Consider the following 18,739-nt stretch of genomic DNA (forward strand, 5'->3'; position numbering starts at 1 on the left):
GCCAGCCTTAAAGTGACAGTACATGTGAAACCCTTCAGGTATAACACATACACACACACACACACACACACACACACACACACACACACTATCTCACAAAAGTGAGTACACCCCTCACACTTTTGTAAATATTTTATTTTATCTTTTCATGTGACAACACTGAAGAAAGGACACTTTGCACAAGTAGTAAGTGTACAAGTGTAAAGCTTGTATAACAGTGTACATGTGCTGTCCCCTCAAACAAACTCAACACACAGCCATTAATGTCTAAACCGCTAGCAACAGTGAAGCCCTAAGTGAATATGTCCAAATTGGGCCCAATTAGCCATTTTCCCTCCCCAGTGTCATGTGACTCAGTGTTACAAGGTCTCAGGTGTGAATGGGGAGCAGGTGTGTTAAATTTGGTGTGATCGCTCTCACTGTCTCATACTGGTAACGAAGTCCAACCTGGCACCTTATGGCAAAGAACTCTGAGGATCTGAAAAAATAATTATTGCTCTACATAAAGACGGCCTAGGCTATAAGAAGATTGCCAAGACCCTAAAACTGAGCTGCAGCATAGTGGCCAAGACCATACAGCAGTTTAACCGGGACAGGTTCCACTCAATAGGAGGACCAAATAAGTTGTGCACATGCTCAGCGTCTAATCTAGAGATTGTCTTTAGGAAATAGATGTTGCCAGCATTGCTGCAGAGGTTGAAGGGGTGGGGGTGAGCCTGTCCGTGCTCAGAACATACGCCACACACAACATCAAATTGGTCTGCATAGCTGTCGTTCCAGAAGGAAGCTCTTCTAAAAAAAAAAGTAATGCACAAGAAAGCCTGCAAACATTTTGCTGAAGACAAGCTGACTAAGAACATGGATTACTGGAACCATGTCCTGTGGTCTGATGAGACCAAGATAAACTTATTTGGTTTAGATGGTGTCAAGCGTGTTTGGCGGCAACAGTGTTTGGTGGAAACCAGGTGGGGAGTACAAAGACAAGTATGTCTTGCCTGCAGTCAAGCATGGTGGTGGGAGTGTTATGGTCTGGGGCTGCATGAGTGCTGCTGGCACTTGGGAGCTACAGTTCATTGAGGGAACCATGAATGCCAACATGTACTGTGACATACTGAAGCATAGAATGATCCCCTCCCTTCAGAGACTGGGCCGCAGGGCAGTATTCCAAAATGATAATGACCCCAAACACACCTCCAAGACCACCACTGTCTTGCTAAAGAAGCTGAGGGTAAGGGTGATGGACTGGCCAAGCATGTCTCCAGACCGAAACCCTATTGAGCATCTGTGGGGCATCCTCAAATGGAAGGTGAAGGAGCGCAATGTCTCTAACATCCATCAGGTCAGTTATGTCGTCATGGAGAAGTGCAAGAGGACTCCAGTGGCAATCTGTGAAGCTCTGGTGAACTCCATGCCCAATAGGGTTAAGGCAGTGCTAAAAAATAATGGTGACCACACAAAATATTGACACTTTGGGCCTAAATTGGACATTTTAACTTAGGAGTGTATTCCCCTTGGTTGCCAGCTGTTTAGACATTAATGACTGTGTGTTGAGTTATTTTGAGGGGACAGCAAATTTACACTGTTATACAAGCTGTACACTCCCTACTTTACATTGTAACAAAATGTAATTTCTTCAGTGTTGTCACATGAAAAGATAAAATATTTTTAATAAAATATTTACAAAAATGTGAGGGGCGTACTCACTTTTATGAGATACTGTGTATAGATAACATTTTGGCATTTTATTATTTTTGCTTTATTCAGCATCAGTTTCACAATTGGAGAATTACTGTATTGGTACACTGAGCCCAGGAAAAAAGCTTTACAAAAATTTAAATGATGAATTGTCGAATTCAGGGAGCCCCTGCAAAAACATTCTAAAAAAGGGCAAAAACTGAAATCAAGACTGCTGAAAAAACCGCTGTAGCCAAAAGCTAAACTCTTACAGCACATACCACTCTGAGATAGCAGAGAGAAAAAATAGGCTATAGGCATGACAACCATGTCCTTGTGTAACAATAAGAAGGGTTCTTTACAGGCTAAGGTCCCTGACTCAAAAGGTCCACCACACAGAGTTGATCGCAATGAGAAAATCCACCTCGTGTGTGAGGTAAGACAAGGGAATATCCAAAGTGGTTTTAGAGGGCAGCCTCTGAAGGGCCAAGAAAACCAGGTTAAGGTCCCACTGAGTCACAGGAAAATGAAAATAAAAATGAAAATGAATGGGAGTGGTATCATGTACAGGGGCCTAGGGAAAGAGACCAACAGTCTCAGAAACAAAAATCACCAACGCTGAGATTTGGCCCTTAATACTCCAGGTCAGTTGCTGGTCCAGACTAGACTAAAGAAAGGATACATCCTATGAAGTACTTCCTAGGATGGAATTTTCTAATCTCACACAATGCAAAGTAGGCCTTTCAGGTGTGATGGCAGACTTTGCAAGATGATTTCCTAGCCTTTAGGACCAAATCTGATGAATCCCTGTCCCCCTGAAATGGGGCTTCAATAGGTATGCCGTTAAAGCCAGTGACCAAAAAACAGGATGGCGGACAGGTCCTTGGGATAGAAGGTTTTGAACAATCTACGTGGTAGTCTGTGCACACATTCACAAAATTTTATAAGGTGGATGTACTTGCATCTTCGGATGTGGCGTTTGGCCGCAAAGTTTTGCAGGCTGTGGTTGCAGAGGCTTCTGCTTCTTGAGGCTGAAAATTTTTCCTGGTGGTGAACTCCAGTTGTTCCTAGTTGAGCTCCTGTTACCCGGTTGGCTATGTTTAGCCTTGTTGGGAATTCTGCCTTTGCCTTGTTTTTTCCCACCCCTCATGTTGACACTGCTTTGGGACATCCCAATGGTCTGAAGACTTGAAGCGGTGTCCTACATCAGGCGTTGCACACCTGAACCACTGACGCCTGATGACGGAAGGCCCAGGAGGCACCAAGCACCCTCGTAGAATGCGCTTTAACAGGGAAAGCAGGAACCTGACCCTTAATGGAGTAGGCCTGCACTACCGTCTGCCTGATCCACTTAGAAATTGTGGCAGCAGATGCAGCCTGCCCCTTACGAGGTCCATCCATAAGAACAAACAAACAAAGAACCGGATTTTCGAATCGGTTCAGTCATCAGGTACACCCGAATCGCCTTACCACATCTAAGGAACTTAAGGCAATTTCCTTAGGATGTTTCCGCTTAGGACATAGGGATGGTAACACAATGTCTTCATTCAAAGGAAACCCCAAGACAACCTTAGGAATGAACGCCTGACAGGGTCGCAACACCACTTTGTCCCAAGTAAGGTGACTGACAGGACAGGGCAGACAACTCAGACATGCGATGTGCGGAAGGTATAGCTACTAAGAAAGCCACCTTCTGCGACAGAGCGAGCAGAGGAATTTCTCGAATATTTTCAAAAGGAGGCTTTTGAAGCACCGACCGGACCAAATTGAGATCCCACGGAGGTACCAGTGACTCCCTGCACAAAAGTGTGAACCAAGGACTTCGCCGCCAATGGCCTTTGGAAAATATAGCCAAGCAGAAATCTGGCCCTTGATGGTGCCCAGGGCCAAACGTTGATGTACACCCAATTGTAGAAACTCCAACAAGCGAGACAGAGAAAAGGAGCGGGGAGAAACCCCCCACGACTCACACCAAGTAATGTAGTTACTAGTAACCTAGTACGCCTAGCAAACTTGATAAACCTTCCTTGAAGTAGGTTGCCTAGCTTTCAACAGCGTAGGAATCACCGACTCCGACAGCCCTCTGTCCTTCAACACCTGGCTTTCAATAGTGTGGCCGTTAAAGCCAGCGACTGTAAAGCAGGATGGAAGATTGGTCCCCGAGACAGAAGATCTTCCCTGAAAGGAATTTTGCAAGGGACATCTGCTACCAGTCTTACAAGGCCTGCATACAAGGACCGGCGAGGCCAGTGTGGTGTCACTAGAATGACTGGAATTCCTTCTACCTCGATTCTGTGTAGCAGTCGCAACAGAAGCTATATTGGAGGAAAGGCGTAAATTAGACGATACTGACCCCAAGGGGCCACCAGAGCGTCTGCGGCATTGGCCAGAGGATCCTGAAACCTTGACACAAAACTCTGCACCTTCCTGTTGAGAGGGGAAACCAGCAGGTCCACATCGGGGGTCCCCCACCGAAGACAGTTGATGAGTTGGAAGCTCTGGTGCACGTGGAAAACTTGGATTTAATAGGTATTGCTGAATCTTGGCTTCATTCTTCACAGGACTTGGCTATTAATATTCCTAGCTATGCTCTTTTGGAAAGACAGGGTAAAACGGAGGGGCGGTGGTGTCTGTCCCTATGTGATCTCAAAGTGAGTGTGAAAGAGGACCTAGTCGATGAAAAAAGTGTGATGAGTCTGAAGCAGTATGGGTGTAAATGTACATGGGTGTGCATAATACAAAGATTATCATTGGAGTTTGTTATAGACCTTCCAGTATTATTGAGGAGGTGGAGACTCAGCTCCTGTCACAGATAGAAAGGGCTGCAAGGGCTGGGACAGTGATAATAATGGGGGATTTTAACTACCCAGACAATGACTATAGTGAATGGCACTGCTGGAACAGTTAAAGGGCAAAAATGTATAAACATATTACAAGACAATTTCATGGTACAGTTTATTGAGACCCCCACTAGAAATGATACTCTGTTGGACCTGGTAATCTCAAATCATGCAGAGCTAATGTTCATATAAAAGAACATCTGGGTAGCAGTGACCATAATATCATTTCATTTCATGCTAGCTGTAAGTACAAAACACATTCAGAAAATATAAAAACACTTAACTTTAAGGGAGCAAATTTTCCAAGGATGAGGGTTGCTCTCCAGGATTTAGACTGGGAGGGAATATTGGCATCAATGAGCACAGAACAGAAATGGTAAAAATTTTCAAAAAGACTGTATGCAAACTCACTGCAAAGTATATTCCCATAGGCAATACGTATAAAAGGCTAAAAATAAAACCTATGTGGCTCATGGCTAAAGTTAAAAAAGCTATAAATAAGAAAATAACTTTAAAAAAAATATAAAAATGAAGGAACACTATTATTGTTTAATGGTTACAAAGAATATAACAGAATACGTAAAAAGGAAATCAAGGACGCAAAAATTCAAAATGAACAACAGATTGCAAAAGATAGTAGGATAAACCCCAAAAAATTCTTCTAATATATTAATAGTAAAAAGGTTAGGTCTGAGCATGTAGACCCTTTACAAAATAATCAGGTGTGGGTGACTGGGGACAAAGAAAGCAAATTTATTAAATACTTTCTTCAGCTCTGTGTATACAAAAAGGAGCATGGGGGAGCTGATGACCATAATGAGGATGGTATTGACACAGCCCCAAATGATCCACAATGGCTCATAAGTGATATGGTCCAGAAATATTAGACAGAATAAGGGTGGATAAAATGCCTGGACCAGATGGCATCCACCCACGCATCCTAAAAGAATTGAGCGCTGTAATGTCAAAACCTTGGTTTCTAATTTTTAGGGACTCGTTAAGGACTGGAATAGTACCACTGGATTGGTGTAGGGCCAATGTGGTGCCTATATTTAAAAAGTGATCAAAGTCTTTGCCAAGTAACTATAGACGGGAAGGTACTGTAGAATTTACTAGAAAGACCACATAGATGAGTTCTTGCTGGAAAAAAATATTTTAAGCAACAGACAGCATGGATTCATGAAAGACAGAAGTTGTCAAACAAACCTGATTTCTTTTTATGAAGAGGTAATTAAAACCTTGGACAGGGGGGTGGCTGTGGATGTAGTACTTGGATTTTGCAAAAGGGTTTACACATTAGCCATGTATCGGGAACTGTGTCAAAGTAAAGTCTACAGGCTTGGAAAGATCAGATTGTAAATGGATAGAAAATTGGCTAAAAGATAGAATTCAGAAAGTAGTGGTTAATAATTCTTACTCTGAATGGTCTAAGGTTATCAGTGGTGTACCCCAAAGTTCAGTGTTGGGACGCTTACTTTTTAATATCTTTATAAATGATATAGGGTCTGGGATTAAAAGTACCATTTCAGTCTTTGCAGATGACACCAAGCTTTGCAGTGGAATAACTTCCTTACAGGATGTCTCCAACTTACAAGCAGAACCTCAATGCACAGTTTCATTGGTCAACTATGTGGCAAATGAGGTTTAAGGTTGATAAATGTAAAGTTACGCACTTGGGTGCTAAGAATATGCATGCATCATACATACTAGGGGGGAGTAGAACTGGGGGAATCCATAGCGGAGAAGGATCTGGGTGTTCTGGTAGATCCTAAACTTAATAATAGCATGCAATGCCAAGCTGCGGTTTCCAAAGCAAGCAAAGTCCTTTCTTGCATTAACAATGGCATGGACTCCAGGGAGAGAGATATCATTTTGCCCCTGTACAAATCATTAGTAAGACCTCATCTGGTAAATGCAGTTCAGTTTTGGGCACCAGTTCTTAAAAAGGATATCGGGGAACTGGAGACAGTGCAGAGAAGGGAAACCAAACTGATAAGGGGCACGGAGGAGCTCGGCTATGAGAAGAGATTAGAGGAATTGAATTTATTCTCTCTTGAGAAGAAGAGGAGATTAGGGGGGAACATGATCAACATGTATAAATACATAAGGGGTCCATATAGTGAACTTGGTGTTGAGTTATTCACTTTAAGGTCAACACAAAGGACAAGGGGGCACTCTTTACGTCTAGAGGAAAAGCGATTTCATCTCCAAATACAGAAGGGTTTCTTCACCATAAGAGCAGTGAAAATGTGGAATAGACTCCCTCCAGAAGTGGTTCTGGCTAGCTCACTAGATTGCTTTAAAAAAAGGCCTGTATTCTTTTCTGGGTGTACATAATATAAATGGGTACTAATCTTTATAGATAAAGTTGATCCAGGGAATAAGCAATTTTTTTTTTATAAGCGATTTTTTTTTTCCCTGTTGTAGCAAATTGGATTATGCTTTGCTGGGGTTTTTTTGCCTTCCTCTGGATCAACTGTGGGATCAAGATTGTGTATATGGGATTGTATGGTTGGGTTTAATTTACTGTTTTTTTATTGGTTGAGCCAGATGGACTTGTGTCTTTTTTTCAACCTATGTAAACTACGCAACCATGAAATATCTCTGGGTGAAGCGACCATTCTCCCGGGTTCCAATGTCTGCCGACTGAGATAGTCCGCTTGCCAATTCTCTACCCCTGAATGTACACAGCAGAGAGGGCTGGAACAATTTCATTCTGCCTACCTTAAGATGCCGGCCACTTCCTGTGCCACCAGGGCACTCTTTGTGCCCCCTTGATGATTGACATATGCCACAGCCCTAGAATTGTCCGATTGTATCCGCACAGGGTGTGCCTGTAGACGATCTGTCCATTGAGACAAAGTCTGATCGCCCAAATTTCCAGGATGTTGATCGGCAACCTGAACTACTCCCGAGTCCAAACACCTTCTGCCGAACACTCTCCTAAGACACTTCCCCCATCTGAATAGTCTGGCATCCGGGGTGATTACAGCCAAATACAGGGGAAGAAAAGATTTTCCCAGACATAGGGCCGGGGAGCGGAGCCACCATAGGAGAGACTGACTCAACAGGATCAGATTGTCCAAGGGCATTGGATCCTTGTTCCATTTGATCAGAATCTCCCTTTGCAAGGATCTGGAGTGGAACTGCGCAAAAGGAACCACCTCGAAGGTGGAGACCATCAGACCCAGCACTTGCATGCAAGTCCCGAGTGATGACCAATTGTTGGACAACAGGAGCCAAACCACATTCTATAGCTTGAGAAGTTTTGTCTGAGTAGGAAATACCCAGGCTGACGCTGAGTCCAGCGTTCGACCAAGTAGTCCAGCTTTGTGGACAGAGACAGTGCCGATTTCTGAAAACTCAGTGTCCACCCGAACGCCTGCAAAGTTCACACCGTAACGTCCAAGTCGGCTTCTAGAGCCAAGGAAGACTCTGCACACATAAGCAGATCGTCCAGGTAACCTAGCACCACAATCCCCTTCTGCCGTAATCAGGCCAACACAGGGGCCAAAACCTTTGTGAGCACCCGAGGAGCTGAGGCGAGACCAAATTGAAAGTGCTCCTCGCCCACGGCAAAACAAAGAAAACGCTGATGCCCAACATATATTGGAAAATTAAGGTAAGCATTAGGGATGCACCGAAATGAAAATTTTGGGCCGAAACTGAAAATGCAGGATGCCCTTGGCCGAAAACCGAAAATGACTTTTTTCCCCCAAATGATTTTAAAATAGATAGAACAGGGGCATACGACAGAAACAGGCAGCGATGTACACCTGTAGCTACTGTGATGGGTTGGCAAGTGGTTAATTTAATTACCAATGGTATTTGTATTATGCAGCATGAGGGGGTTAATGTATTGCCACTGCTGGTCACTGATGCATTAGTGACCGACCAGTGGCAGTTAATTAACCCCTTTGTGCTGCGTTAGTGCAACCAGTATCAGTGTTAATTAACACTGGTTGCACTGATGCAGCACAAAGGGGTTAATTAAGTGCCACTGGTCTGGCACTAATGCATCAGTGACCAGCAGTGGCAATACATTAACCCCTCATGCTACATAATACAAATATCATTGGTAACCTCGCCTCAGCCTCCCCAGCTCAATGATGCAATGTCCTTACTTGTTGGCACCTCTCCGCTCCTCTCGTGTCCTTCCTTTCAAAAGTGCCGCCTCCCAGTGATGTCACTACTACGACTCTGTGTATGTCACCAGGACAGAAAGTCAGGGAAATTTCCCCAACAGTAATAAGGTTTGGTTGGAGTAAGGCTTTAACGAGAGAGGAGAGAGAGAGAGAGAACGAGAGAGAACGAGAGAGAGAGAGAACGAGAGAGAGAGAGAACGAGAGAGAACGAGAGAGAACGAAAGAGAGAGAGAGAGAGAGAACGAAAGAGAGAACGAACGAAAGAGAGAGAGAGAGAGAGAGAGAGAGAGAGAGAGAACGAAAGAGAGAGAGAGAGAGAACGAAAGAGAGAGAGAGAGAGAGAGAGAGAGAGAGAACGAAAGAGAGAGAGAGAGAGAACGAAAGAGAGAGAGAGAGAGAGAGAGAGAGAGAGAGAGAGAACGAAAGAGAGAGAGAGAGAGAGAGAGAGAGAGAGAGAACGAAAGAGAGAGAGAGAGAGAGAGAGAGAGAGAGAGAGAGAACGAGAGAGAGAGAGAGAGAGAGAGAGAGAGAGAGAGAGAACGAAAGAGAGAGAGAGAGAGAGAGAACGAAAGAGAGAGAACGAAAGAGAGAGAGAGAACGAAAGAGAGAGAGAGAGAGAGAGAGAGAGAGAGAGAGAGAGAACGAAAGAGAGAGAGAGAGAGAGAGAGAGAGAACGAAAGAGAGAGAGAGAGAGAGAGAGAGAGAACGAAAGAGAGAGAGAGAGAACGAGAGAGAGAGAGAGAGAACGAGAGAGAGAGAGAGAGAACGAGAGAGAGAGAGAACGAGAGAGAGAGAGAGAGAACGAGAGAGAGAGAGAGAGAACGAAAGAGAGAGAGAGAGAACGAAAGAGAGAGAGAGAGAACGAGAGAGAGAGAGAGAACGAGAGAGAGAGAGAGAACGAGAGAGAGAGAGAGAACGAGAGAGAGAGAGAGAGAACGAGAGAGAGAGAGAGAACGAGAGAGAGAGAGAGAACGAGAGAGAGAGAGAGAACGAGAGAGAGAGAGAGAACGAGAGAGAGAGAGAGAACGAGAGAGAGAGAGAGAGAGAGAGAGAACGAGAGAGAACGAGAGAGAGAGAGAATGAGAGAGAACGAGAGAGCGAGAGAACGAGAGAGAACAAGAGAGAGAGAACGAGAGAGCGAGAGAACGAGAGAGAACAAGAGAGAGAGAACGAGAGAGAACGAACGAGAGAGAACGAACGAGAGAGAACGAACGAGAGAGAGCACGAACGAGAGAGAGCACGAACGAGAGAGAGCACGAACGAGAGAGAACACGAACGAGAGAGAACACGAACGAGAGAGAACACGAACGAGAGAGAACACGAACGAGAGAGAACACGAACGAGAGAGAACGAGCGAGAGAGAGCACGAACGAGAGAGAGAGCACGAACGAGAGAGAGCGAGAGAGAGAGAGAGCACGAACGAGAGAGAGCGAGAGAGAGAGAGAGCACGAACGAGAGAGAGCACGAACGAGAGAGAGCGAGAGCGAATCTAGGCTGTGATTTATGATCCCCCCCCCCCGAGATGTCACTTGTTGCTAGACGGCAATCGGCTGGCCGTCTAGCAAACACTGTAGCTCCCAATGAAGCGCCGATGTAACCAGCATAGGATCGCAGCAGTCAGCACACATACCCGCAAATGACAGGGAAGTGAAGGACTCGCTTTTACTAATATCAGCGGCCATACATTTTCGGCATCCTTAACACCTTATGGGCCGAAATTGGATACTCACATTTTTGGCCGAAATTATCGGTGCACCCTTGAGATCGATAGAAGCCAGCAGACCTCCTTGATGGAGGAAAGCTTCTACTGTGCGGATGGACTCCCATCAGAAAATTCTGAACCCGCACAAAGTGATTCAGAGCCTTGAGATCCAAGATCGGACAAACCTTGCCTCCACCGGCAAAAGCGCGGCCTTATTTAGCCTGGAAACCTGAGAATCCACCGATAGTGGAACCGTTAGTTTCTTTAGAAGAGACTCCTCAAAGGGATATCTCCTAGAAAAATGCTTAGGTATTCCAACCATGCTTTTCGGGGAACCCCATTGACTAGTGATAATCCCATCAAAATAGGCAGGAAAGGGAAACCCCTTATCACCTTGGAAGATTTGTGGGTGGCAAACTGCACTGGCGTCGCCGACTCAGCTGCAGCTGAGTCCTCCAACTTTAAAGTTTCCCGCACTGACACAATCAGGGCCTTCACCAGCGCTTTTTCATGCGCGGCTGTAGAGGAGGAGGACTCATCCTCACTATTATAGCACTCAGGGTGCGTGGACGCAAACCCAGTGGGTTGACTCTTATCCGCGGTGGCCAAATCCACCTCAGAATCTGAGGAAGCAGAGGATACAGGTGAAGGCGGGGGGCACTTCTTGCCAGGCCTCCTTTACAGGGCCATATCTACTTTGGCTACTAGCGACTACAGGGCTGCCGTCATGGCTGCCAGGGCAGACTGAGACCCAGAGGGTCTCGCAACTTCCAGGAGAGGATTGGGTAGTGAAATGCGCTCCATGGGCTCCATGACCATAAAGGGTTTAAACTGAACCGCTCTGCTCAGCAAAGTAAAAATGTTTTTATTTTTTTTTAGAAAACGGGGAAGCCCCTCCCCCCCCCCATGCACTGCTGGTGCACCACAAGAATCAGTGCCCCCGCAGCACTGTTTGCAGCAGAGGAAGGATAGATACCCCCAGAGACTCACCACTCAAGCTGGAGAGTGCCTAAACGGTCTGCCACACTGCTGGAAAGAGGAAACGCTGACCTGACACTAGAGGCCCCCGCAGCCTCAGCACTGCTTTAGACTACAGGAAAATGGTCCATTGAAACTATGAGGAAATCAAAAACATGGCCGCTGGACTACACAAATATGGCCACCACAACTGGGAATACAGAGTCCACGACACAATGGCGGCATCCCTGGACCCCAGGGAAAAATTCACAGACCCAGGAGGGGACCATCCAGTGACCCCCCACCGCAGCACCCCCCCTCCCCAGGTACAGACACCCCCTGCAGGGGACCGACAGTGGCATCACCCACCGTTCCTCCGGCCGGAGACCATGCAGCCCCCATTGCCCAAATTCACCCATGCACCCCACAAGGGGCCAGGGGACAGATGAGGGCACCTACTTAAAGGGGGATCCCCGCAAAGGAGAAGGGTGAAACACAAGGGGGAGGAAGGGCACAGAAGAGACCTACCATCCCCAGGGGGGGCCTGCGACCACCTCAGCAATTCCATAGGAAAGGAGGGGGGAAATTACTCACCATACCAGTGTCATCAGGTGGGCGTCACACCCAGCAGTTCACCGCACAATCTTGGAATGGGGGTGCTGTGGCCTGAGGTACGCTGCGACTCTGGTTGTGACCAGGGCTATGTGACCTCGCAAGGTGTTTCACTCGCCGGTCATCCCCTGTCCAGTGGGGCTAGGTCACGGCCAACCTAGCATGGAGCTAATAGTTGGGTCGCACTCACAGGCAGGACAGGTAAGCCTGTAAGGATCTAGGATATCCAGTGCGTTGCCCAGTCTGGCTGTTGATTGTAGTTCACACAGGAACAAAAATAATAAAGAAAAAAGTAAAAAAAAATTCCATTGAAGTAGAAAAGATGCCAGATCCCAGCAGAGAACCAGGTCCTTACTCCTGACTAGGCAGAAAAAAAAAAAAACAGAGTCCTAAAGCAGGAAGTGATGGTATACCCTCTGGGACTGCCCCAGGTGCGTAACCAAAAAGGTTTCCGCCTAGTCCTACTCCTAGAGATAGAGAGCATAAAGCCCAATGGTCTGAAGACTTGAAGCTGTGTCATCAGTGAAAGAGAAAACTGAATTTTAAAGAGAATAACTTTCACAGAGATAAAGGACATCAACAAAGGAAAATAACAAACAACTAAGCCTTACTAAGGGTAGAAGGGGTTATATGGAGGAAGTCCCTGCAACTTTTTTTGCCAAAACTTTTTTTTAGCCAGTGTCTAATCACCTGAAGGCAGCTAAATATAACATATGTTGAAGACTAAGATAGTTTGTCCTGTTCTGTAAGATTAGAAAACAAGAATTTAATAAAACAAACACCTTGTAAAACAGTACTGGAATATATAAACCCAATACACATATATGTAATAGAAATTAAGACGTGACTCAGAAGTATGTGGCACCACATCCAATTAGTGCATAGCAAATAGATAAGAAATAGGTAGAACTTTTTTTAAAGGTAGCCACTAATAATCCCATAAGGAAACACAAGTACTCAAAAAGTAAAAATACATTTTTTTATTTGTAACATGATAAAGATACTAAAACCACATCAGAAATATAGTCGTGTAAAGGAAACAATACAACATGGTAGGGGAGTATATGCAAAAGAACCTGTTACATGCCCATATACAGCTAAAATCTGGTATGTGTTAATGCAGAATCTGCGGTGATCTTTAATGTCCGGGGCGAACATGGATCTCAAGCGTGGTAAACCAATGGATTAACCAAATATGTTAATACACATATATAGAACCAGTTTGAGATGCACTGTTCCAAGTATAAAAAACATGATATCTAGCCAGTATGAAAGAATAAAGGTTACATACTCAAGGTGCAAGTATCTGGTAATGCAGCACCACCTAAAATAAAATGTTCAAGATTCTCAAGAACAACTAGCTCTTGTATAATAAGAAAATAGCAGACAATTCAACACTGGATCAAACAGCATTGCTTATTACGGCAAATCTACAAAGGTGGGTTATGTAAAAAAGGCTTTTTTCCCCCCAGTTGTGGGCCAATAAAATGTTTTGGAACCTCAAACATCAACATAAAAACAAAAGACTCACTGGGTAAAAAAGAAGCATTTTACGCTACATATATATGTATATATAAAATTCACTTACAGACGCTGTATGGGGTCTTTTTGTAAAGTAGTCCACAAAGCATTAAAAATCTGCATCCTAAACACAAAGAAATACTATAAAGTATAATTTAACATTATGTAGAACATATGTGACAATAATGCCTTTTTGGTGAAAAAAAAAAAAAAAAAAAAAACACAACCTAGTCCCAAAAAGCCTTTGAGAACATTCCAAGAAACTAGTGAGAAAATTACTGAGCCCTCTGGCCCCTGATTCCCCATGAACAAATTAAATAGGCAGCGTAAGGTGGTCAAGCCTGTAGACCAGTGGTTCTCGACCACCAGGCCATAGCCTGTTACCGGCCAACAGCCTTCCTCCTGCCAGGCCTTGGTTTCAGGTCTACTCTTACAGCTAGATGTTCGTTATTGGAGCAGATGGGGGTCACCATGTCTTGCACTTCTGCCGGCTCCTGGAGTGGGGGTGGAAATGCGTGGGTCTTTCTGGCCAGCTCTGGCTTCCTTTGGCATCTGAGAGGCCCAGCAAAGTGATGCCTACCAGGCTCCAGCTCACACAATAGTACAAAAGCAGCAGCCAGAACTGGCTGGAGGGAGCCTTGTAGCTTTACTTTCATTCCAGAGGACAGCGCTGATCTTTGTGTCATGGAAGATCTCGACGTATAGATGCCGGTTTGTGCAAACCCTAACCTGCAACATTGCAGTTGAGCCTCATTTGCAGGCAGGAATCCTGTCTAGAGGTGGAGGGGGGAGGGGGGATAGGAGTTTGATGATCAGTACAGAACTGCCTGAAAATCCACAGAGGCCTGCTTTCCTGGGCTCTTATGTATTGCTGGTGCTGCACAACGCCTTCATCCTGAAAACTTTTCTCTGTTGTCTGCCAGGCTCAGTGCTGCCCCAGTGATCACTTTTCTGTCATTGATAGTATGAAATTGCTTGTTGCAAGTTTGTATCTATTTTGATTGTAGTATGCATTTACCTAGCGGGATACTATGCAAAAATGTCTGCTCCAGCAACATCAGATTTCACTGTTTATTTTTTTTTGGGGAAAAAATTCAAATAGAATTTGATTAGTAGCTGTGGGGCAAAACTGAACAGAATAAGGAAGGTTTAGAATGTAGGGGTCAGCAATAGGTTAATCGCAATCTACCTGATCATGGTGATATTGGAGCATGTAAGGTTTTGGAAGAATTTACCAGGCCCTGGTCTCCCTAAGGTGAAAACTACTGCTGCCAGGGCCGGCGCACCCGCTAGGCGAACTAGGCACCCGCCTAGGGCGCCCTGCCGCCTAGGGGCGCACTGCTGTCTAGACTAGCCTAGCCAGGAGGGTGCAGGCTGGCCCCGATGGATCATTAGATGTCATCTTGCCGGGCCCGGCGGAAGCCGCGGCTGCCGCGGCTCCGCCGGAATAGTGCTGTGTCTTCTGTGTCTGTGACGGACCTGAGACAGTGTGTGTGCAGGCCTCATGGTTCGTCCGGGCAGCGCTGTCCATGCATAGATATGACTGGTGGTGGTGACGCCCCTCCCTGTGGCCTTGCTGGCACTGTGTACTTGTCTGTCGGGACACAGGTCAGAGATGCATAGCGCGACATCCCATAGAGCGCAGGAAGCAGGACCGGCGCCACCACTAGCGAAGGCGGCAATGTACGGGCAGGATGCTGGATGACACGCCGGCTTCAGCTACTCACTGAGCTACCGTCCCGACAGTGCAAGCGGGCAGCCAGTCCAGAAGACAAAGAGCAGTGAGGCTGGGCGGGGCAAGCACAGATAGCCCGGGAGAGAGAATACCTCTGAAAATGCGCCCCTGGACTCCTTCAACCTCCTCTCTGCTCCCAGGCCTGAAGGACAGGCTGACCGGGGGGAGCAGAGATTACGGGTGGGTGGGAGGTGCAGGGAGCGCTCCACCTCACAGAGCAGTGCACCTCCATTACCAAGAAAACAGGTCCTGCCTGCTGCTGGTCATCCTGCTGAAAGGTACTGTACTGACCATCACACACACCTTCCAGACAGGGACTGGTACATGGGGGGACAAGTGGGACTGCAGACAGGGCTAGGGGGGGTCTCTCTGTTACCCCCCTCTGTCACCCCTTCTCTCTCTGTCACCTCTGTCACCCCCTCTCTCTCTCTATCGCCCCCATCTCTCTCTGTCACCCCCTCCTGTCTGTCACCTCCTCTTTCTGTCACCCCCCCTCTCTCTCTCGGTCACCCCCTCTCTCTCTCACCCCCTCTCTCTCTGTCACCCCCTCTCTCTCTCTGTCACCCCCTGCTTTCTTTCAATCATCTCTCTCTTTCTGTCACCCCCCTCTCTCTCTCTCTGTCACCCCCTCTCTCTCTCTATCACCCCCCCTCTCTCTCTCTTTTACCCCCTCTCTGTTACCCCCCCTTTCTTTCAGTCATTCCTCTCTTTCTGTCACCCCCCTCTCTCTCTCTCTCTTTCTGTCATCCCGTCTCTTTCTGTCACCCCCATCTCTCTCTCTCTCTTTCTGTCACCCTCTCTCTCTCTCTGTCTCCCCTCTCTCTTTCTGTCACCCCCTCTCTCTTTCTGTCACCCCCTCTCTCTTTATGTCACCCCCTCTCTCTTTATGTCACCCCCTCTCTCTCTCTCTTTATGTCACCCTCTCTGTCTCTGTCACCCCCTCTTTCTGTCACCCCCCTCTCTCTCTCTCTCACTCTCTCTGTCACCCCCCCTCTCTCTCTCTTTCACTCCCATCTCTCTTTCTGTCACACCCCTGTGCTCTCTCTCTGTCAGGGGGGGTATGAGGAATGCACGGAGAGTGCTTAAAGTGTTTATATTAGATCATTTTCAGCGGTTTTTAAAAGTTTAGATCTTTTTTTCGGGGGGGCGCAAGTAGCTGGTCTTGCAGAATTGTCTAGCACCGGCCCTGACTACTGCAGACTATCTACTTAACAACTGGATTCTTTACTGTTAAAGCTGTAAAAAAGTGGTAAAAACTCAAAACTGGAAGTGTTACTAGCTGAGAATGTCAGCAACTTCAAAAAACGTTTAGATTTCTCCCCCATGAAACAGAAAATACAGGGCTATAGGAATTGTTAAAGGATAAAAATCAAGCACATAAACTCACACACACATGGGTTAAACAGGATGGACCTGCATCTTTTTTCAACCCTATAAACTAGCTTGTCTTATTTATCAAAATAGTATATAATAGAAACTATAATGGACTTTGGTGAATGCGATTTCCAAGAGTACTTGAGCATCATGAGAAATGTAGTTTCAAAACATCTGGGCTGCCAAGGTTCGCCATCACTAGTTTATTGGCTGAACTGAATGGACTTGTGTCTTTTTAACCAGACTAACTATGCAACTGTGATACAAACATAAAAGCCTTAGGCTCCATGTACACGGGATGTTAGAAAAAACGTGCTGCAGAGCCAGTTCTGACGCCGGGAAAAAGCAGCTGCCAAACGTGCTTTCAGTAGCTTTTTCCATTGGCGTTATTGCACGTTTGGCCACGTTGCTTTTAGCAGCGTTTTTTCTCCCTCCATTCAAAATCAATGGTTCCCTACGGGAGCCTATTGATTTGAATGGAAGTCGCACCGCAAGTCGGATCAGGATGATCCGACTTGCGCTGTGAGAATCTTAAGGGGGAACTCCAAAAAACGGCGTGGGGGTCCCCCCCAGGTTCCAAACCAGGCCCTTCGGGTCCAGCATGGAATTTGAGGGTAGCCCCACGCCAAAAAAACAGCGTGGGGTCCCTCCCAAAATCCATACCAGACCCTTATCCGAGCATGCAGCCCGGTAAGGCAGGAAGGGGGAGGGGACGAGCGAGCGCCCCCCCCCCTGGACCATACCAGGCCACATGCCCTCAACATGGGGGGTGTTGGTGCTTTGGGGCAGGGGGAGCTCTGCACCCCCCACCTCAAAGCACCTTGCCCCCATGTTGATGAGGACAAGGGCCTCTTCCACACAACCCTGGCCGGTGGTTGTGGGGGTCTGCGGGCAGGGGGCTCATCGGAATCTGGAAGCCCCCTTTAACAAGGGGGCCCCCAGATCCCGGACCCCTTCCCTATGTGAATGGGTAGGGGTACACTGTACCCCTACCCATTCACCCCATAAAAGGCCGTTTTTTTTCTCCATTTTTGGCATGGAGTTCCCCCTTAGATTCTCACAGCGCAAGTCGCGCCGCAAGTCGGATCATCCTGATCCGACTTGCGGTGCGACCTCCATTCAAATCAATAGGCTCCCATAGGGAACCATTGATTTTGAATGGAGGCAGAAAAAACGTATAACTTGGCTGAACGTATGTTCATCACGTTCAGTCATGTTCAGCTGCGTTTCTGCGTTTGAAACGCCGGGAAACACACGTTCGAACGCAAATAATTGCGTTCCAAAAAACGTCCCTGAACTCAACTGCCTGCAAATGACTGTAAACGACCCTGTGTACATGGACAGATAAGATAAAATGTAGATGGATTCAGGGGCTTCTAAAAAAAACGCCCAACTGCTCCTAAACGGCCATTTACAACGTCCCGTGTACATGGAGCCTTAAAGTGTTTGTTACCCCAAAACTTCAGATTCCTGATATGTGCCTGCTGTACCATGTTCTTGTATGAAAAAGTATCCTGTTCTCTTTGTATTGCTTCCTTTATGTGAAATCTCTGTGTTCCTGTCAGTCCCTCCGCTTTCCTATTAAAAACTGACCACTCTAAGTAGGATAGCAAACTGGTCAGTTCTCTAGCTATGCTGGGACTCAGTGTACTTCATGATCAGACTTGTCCTGACACGCCCCCACTGCATAGCCATTCACTCAGAACCTCAGTGCTGCTTCTCCTTCCTCCAGCTTTTATGCAGAACATAGGGAATGTGATCACTTCTAAAAAAGGGAAAAGTTTTTTGTTTTTTTTTAAATATAAATGTTTAGCCTTTCATTTCTATTTTAAACGGAATGGGTTATTTTACAAGGTGATCATATACAGTTACTTGAATACTAAATTGTATAGTGCCATAAAATTAGCACACCTTCCCAATAGAAAAAAAAAGTGCTAGGTATCTGCTTATGTGATCCATGCCTTTGGCCTGGTTTGTAGGGTAAATCGGGCATGTAGCAAAATAATTCAATCTAAGGTTGCTATGTGCTAGGAAGTGAAAATCTAATCAATTGCAAAAAACTCACTGATTAACTTCAGAACAAATATTTCAATGGTTTATTTTTTGTATTTATCACTTTATTTTAATTTCAAGGAAAATCATTACACAGCATGATATGTTACACAAGATAAGGTTGCTT

General features: G+C 46.0%; 1 protein-coding gene across 1 annotated transcript in view; it reads right to left on the minus strand.

Moving 5' to 3' along the window:
- LOC309551209 (centromere protein H-like) overlaps positions 1-18,739 on the minus strand; it is a gene marked incomplete at its 5' end in the record, with an annotated part of 207,307 nt that overhangs the window by 61,131 nt on the left and 127,437 nt on the right. The window contains one exon of the mRNA XM_082251707.1: positions 13,519-13,575. Coding sequence (XP_082107833.1) covers positions 13,519-13,575 — 57 coding nt within the window. The remainder of the gene's footprint in view (positions 1-13,518; positions 13,576-18,739) is intronic.

The sequence above is a fragment of the Pelophylax lessonae genome (assembly GCF_965119305.1).
Source record: "Pelophylax lessonae genome assembly, chromosome: 3".
Taxonomy (NCBI): Eukaryota; Metazoa; Chordata; class Amphibia; order Anura; family Ranidae; genus Pelophylax; species Pelophylax lessonae.